The 5207-nt window shown below is 47.9% G+C and overlaps 1 protein-coding gene across 1 annotated transcript in view; it reads right to left on the bottom strand.

Annotated features, from left to right (window-relative positions):
• Positions 1-1332: 1332 nt before the first annotated feature.
• The window catches only part of TMEM39B (transmembrane protein 39B), a 12504-nt gene continuing 8629 nt past the window's right edge, over positions 1333-5207 (bottom strand). Inside the window, exons 3-4 of the mRNA XM_003801242.1 lie at positions 4321-4441; positions 1333-1773 (exon numbers count right to left, since the gene is read on the bottom strand). Of these exons, the coding sequence (XP_003801290.1) occupies positions 1531-1773; positions 4321-4441 (364 nt within the window). The 3' untranslated portion in view covers positions 1333-1530. The remainder of the gene's footprint in view (positions 1774-4320; positions 4442-5207) is intronic.

Below are 5207 nucleotides of genomic sequence, written 5' to 3'. Positions count from 1 at the left end.
GCCGGTTGAGCTATAGGCGCCGAGCCGGTCTCGAACTTCTGATCTCAAGCAATCTGCCTGTCTCTCCTAGGATTACAGGTGTGAGCCACTGTGCCTGGCCTCCCATTTTCCTTATCTTTCCTGTTCTAGGAACCATATTCTACTTACTTTCTCCAGAGCATACCAGGATGTTCCAAATGTATGTGCTATTACACGCAATTGTTTCTCTCATTGAGATGTCTTTCCGGCTTGGTGCCTGTGGCTCAAGTGGCTAAGGCGCCAGCCACATACACCTAAGGTGGCGGGTTTGAATCCACCCCAGACTCGCCAAACAACGACGGCTGCAACCAAAAAATAGCCGGGTGTTGTGGTGGACACCTATGGTCTCAGCTACTTGGGAAGCGGAGGCAGGAGACTCTCTTGAGCCCAGGAGTTGGAGGTTGCTGTGAGCTGTGATGCCACCGCACTCTACCCAGGGGCACAGGTTGAGGCTCTGTCTCAAAAAAAAAAAGAAAGAAATGTCTTTCCCTCTTTTGTCCACCTAGGAAATGGCTAATACAACTCAAAACTATCACCTCCTCCAAGATGCCTCACTACCACAGCACCCGGCACAAAGCAGGGTCTCAGTGACTACACCTGAGAGAGAATCATTCTGCTAGGGGAGTAGTGTCATCTTTCAGTTGTCCACTCTCCACCAGGTTTGTTTTTCTTTCTTTCTTTCTTTCTTTTTTTTTTTTAATTGAGACAGGGTTTCACTCTGTTGCTGGAGATAGAATGCAGTAGTGTCATCATAGCTGAACTCCTGGGCTCAACTGCAACCTCAACTTCTGGGCTCAAGTGATTCTCTTGCCTCAGCTTCCCAAGTAGCTGGGAGTATAGAAGCACACCATCACATCTGGCTGAATTTTCTATTCTTTGTAGAAATGGAGTCTCTGTTGCCCAGGCTGGTCTTGAACTCCTGGCCTCAAGGGATCCTCCTGCCTCAGGCTCTCAAAGTGCTAGCCAGGGCACCCAGTCCAGAAGTAAATTTACGCTCAGTTCTACCAGGTCACTGTAACTCTAAATTTATGCTCCAGTTCTTTGTCTATGGGAGTAATAGCACTCCTAGGGTTGCCATAAAGGTTAGATTATGGCAAGGCCTGAAACACACAAAGAGCACCTGGTATATGATGGCCACTCAGTTAGCAGCAGCTGTCACTGCTACCACAGCCTCTGGTGTCTCCTCATCTCCTCCCCATTGGAGAAGGTGGAGCCCAGAGGCTTCAGAAGCTGCATGTGGGCCTTCCTAACCCAGATTCCCGCACCTCTGCAATCTGCCTCACAGGGAGAAGGGAAAGAACCACAGGACACAGCTTGTTGGGAGTATAAAAATAGGACATTTTTCCTCATTATCACATCAATTATCAAAGAAACAGTACGTAACAAAAATACAAAGCTCTGGTGAATTTTTTTGTCTTTTTTTTTCTTTGTCCCCCCACCCCTCCCCAATAGCCCCTTGTCAGGGAGCCCCTGGCCAAAGCCTGGATGCTGTCCCTGAGGTCACCCTGGGGCTCAGGAGAACCGGTGGTCCAGGTCTCTCTGAGGGCTGGCCGAGTACGAATAGGCCTTGCCCAATACCAGGCGGTCCCGAAGCAGTTTGAAGAAGGCATAGTAGTTGCTGAAGAGGATGAGGGCCAGTGAGATGGTTTGGTGCCACTTTTCAGAGGACATTAAGGAGTACAGCTGGTAGACAATGACAGCGCCCTCCAACAGCAGGAGGATGTTGAGGATCCGCAGGGGTTTGCTGAAAAAGAACTGCCCAGAAAGGGGTAGGCAAGAGCTGGAAGGTATGCTCCTGAAACCTGCCTCTCGGAATTGGGTTCTGGGTAGGGGCAAGCTCTTGGGACCCCATGCAGACCTGGGTGAGGAGGCAGACTTCGTAGGGCTTAGCATGGACTCTGCCACCTCAGCTGCCTTTGCTTGTGGTGTACCCCCTGGGACGACTGCTGCTTCCCACATAAGTCATTTAAGATCCTGTTCAACTTCTACCTCCTCCAGGAGCCCTTTCTTGAGAGGTCTTACTTGCTCTCTCAAACTATTTCTGGTCTAAAATCAACACCTTTTTATATGTCATCCTCCTGGGTATTATGGAGCCTGAACAAAGCAGAATCTTATGACATAGGCATGGAAGGTTGTTATAGACTATAGCTTGAGTTACCTAATAGTTCATGCACAGCAGCATCCCTAGCTAGGCTGGAAGCTTTCCAGGAATATGGCAATACCTGTTGTTTTTTTTTTTTTAGACAGAGTCTTAGTTTATTACCCTCGGTAGAGTGCTGTGGTGTCTTAGCTCACAGAAACCTGAAACTTTGGGGGTCAAGTGATTCTCCTGCCTCAGCCTTCCAAGTAGCTGGGACTATAGGTGCCCACCACAATGCTCAGATTTTTTTTTTTTTATTTTAGTTGTCATTGTTTAGCAGGCCCAGGCTGGGTTCGAACCCGCCAGGTCCGTGTATGTGGCCAGTGCTCTAACCACAGAGCAATGGGTGCCAAGCCACACTCAGCTATTTTTAGAGATGGGGGTCTCACTCTAGCTCAGGTCTTGAACCTGTAAGCTCAGGGAACCCACCTGCTTCAGCCTCCCAGAGTGCTAGGATTACAGGTGTGAGCCATCGTGCCTGGCCCAATACCTCATTCCTATATGGGGTTTCAGGGCAAAGTAGAGCATAGGAACTCACGAAAAGTTTTCTAATCAGTTCAAAAGAGTGCTCAATGTCTGTGGGTCTTGATTTTGCAGGGGGCCAAGGTACCTCAACCTCAAGAGCTGCTTATAGGATGGAAAGAGAAGTGGCAGACAAGAGATGTCAGGCTCAGCTCTGTATCGGACAGGCTGCAAGACTTTGGACAAGTCCCTCTCTAGGCCTCAGATTTCTCAACTGTGCAATGAAGATAACAGCCCAGCCCAGATCAGTGTTTGTTAGAGTCCCAGGTTTCAAGGAGTCCCTTGGGCCTGGTGGCACATACCTGTGATCCTAGCTACTATGAAGGCTGAAGTGGAAGGATCACTTGAGCTCAGGAGTTTGAGGCTAGATGGGCAATATAGCAAGACCCCTATCTCAAAAAAGTTAAAAATGAGGCTGGGTGTGGTGGCTCATGCCTGTAATTCTAGCACTTGGGAGGCCGAGGTGGGTGGACTGCCTAAGCTCACAAGTCCCAGACCAGCCTGACCAAGAGCAAGACCTCATCTCTAAAAAATAGCCAGGTGTTGTGGTGGGCACCTGTAGTCCCAATTTGGGAGGCTGAGGCAAGAGGATCACTTAAACCCAAGAGTATGAGGTTGCTGTGAGCCAAGATGCCACAGCCCTCTACTGAGGATGACCAAGTGACACTGTCTCAAAAAAAAATTTAAAAATAAAGAAAAAGGGAGTGGGCTGGTGCAGTGGCTCACACCTATAATCCTAGCACTCTGGGAGGCCAAGGCACATGGATTCTTTGAGCTAAAGAGCTCAAGACCGTAGCTTGGCGCCTATAGCTCAGTGAGTAGGGTGCCAACCACATACACTTAGGCTGGCAGGTGCAAGCCCGGCCTAGGCCTGCTAAACGACAATGACAACTGCAACTAAAAAATAGCTGAGCGCTGTGGCCGATGCCTGTAGTCCCAGCAACTTGGGAGGCCGAGACCAGAGAATCATTTGAGCTCAAGAGTTTGAGGTTGCTATGAGCTTGACACCACAGCACACTATGGAGGGTGACAAAGCGAAACTGTCTTGACAGGAAAAAAAAAGAAAAGGGGAGATGGACTTTAGGAAGTCAAGAGGGTTTCAACTCATTTAAATAGAACAGTGCCATGAGGGCCTATATATTGGACTCTGGTTTCTGTGTTGGAAAAAAGGTTTTTGGCAGTAAAATAAATTAAATGGAGACCACTTAATTTGATGATTTTGAGCAGTCCTTTCTATATCTGAGTCATGAGTCACTACCATTAATTCCCAAGTGTTTCAGTAAAGCGCCCTTGAACAAGTTAAACGCTCCATGCCAATTTCAGTATCCCTGAAAACAGGGATAGCCCTGACATCTCTCTCCAGATTCTGGGTAAGGGCTTAGCACAAAATAAGGATGAAGATAGTTATTTTCACCACTGAGAACCTTTTCTTTTATTGTATCATCTTTCCCTCCATCCAATGTTTTGAAAGATCTGTTATCAAGTAAACTGTAGTTATTAAGTGACAATTTGTATAACTGTCCTTTTGCTGCCTGTGTGCGTGTCTTCTTTGGATTTGGGAAACATTGAAAATACCTGTCTCTTGCTATGACCATCACCTTTCTGCCCCACCCCTCCTGCCCAGGGGAAAAGAGACTCACGTGGAACCGGAAGTGGGAGACGTCAGAGGGGATAGCCACATTGTAGTGGCCCACTGCTTTGTAGACGTTCTTGCTGTGCTTCACCAGCACGCCCTGCGGCCACATGCATTCTTCAGTCCACCTGGAGGCACAGCCCAACAGTGCCCCTTATCCCCAGCTCACCAATGAGTGGGGGTACCAAAAGATTGGACAGAGTGTGATCACCAGGGCTCTACTCCCATGTCTATCACTTAGACACAGTGACTTTCCTTTTCTGGGTCTCAGTTGCCTCTTCTGTAAAATGGGGCAAGAACCATGAAAAATTCACTGCACTGGGAGTCAGAAGGTCTAGGGCTGACATTACTGCCTGAGGATTGTCAAGAAAACTCTTTTTCCTCTCTGGATCCATGTGCTTCATCTGGTCTCACCTCTAGCCTCCAACTGGTCCATCACACAGTTGCCTGAGTGGTCTTTATAAAAAATACCAAGCTGCGCCTGATTATCCTCTGCTTTAAACTCTCTGAAGGCTTCCTAGTGCCCTTGGGTCAAGGCCCCCCCAAGGATTTGGCATGGCCTCTGAGGTCCTGTGTGACTTCCACAATTCCCATCATATAGATCATGCTCAAGCCACTTGGAACAGTTTTCAGTTATTCCAGCACATCATACTGCTTCATGTATGTCCACAAGCCAAATGGATTGCCCTTTTTGATGCCTTTGATGAAGGTAAGCTCATCATCATCTTTTAAAACCCAGGGTCCTCCAGCCTTTCCCGAACTCCCAAGAGTTCAGCTTTATTTCATTGTTCTCTGAATCTCTTGCTACTGGTCCATATTCCCTAATGTTTGTCATTTACTTATTTCCCTGTCTGTATCCCTCACTAGGCTGGCAGCTCTTTTTTTTTTTTTTTT

The sequence above is a fragment of the Otolemur garnettii genome, unplaced genomic scaffold (genome assembly GCF_000181295.1).
Source record: "Otolemur garnettii isolate 467f Iridium unplaced genomic scaffold, OtoGar3 scaffold00204, whole genome shotgun sequence".
Taxonomy (NCBI): Eukaryota; Metazoa; Chordata; class Mammalia; order Primates; family Galagidae; genus Otolemur; species Otolemur garnettii.
This window is presented reverse-complemented; position numbering and strand designations above follow the sequence as displayed.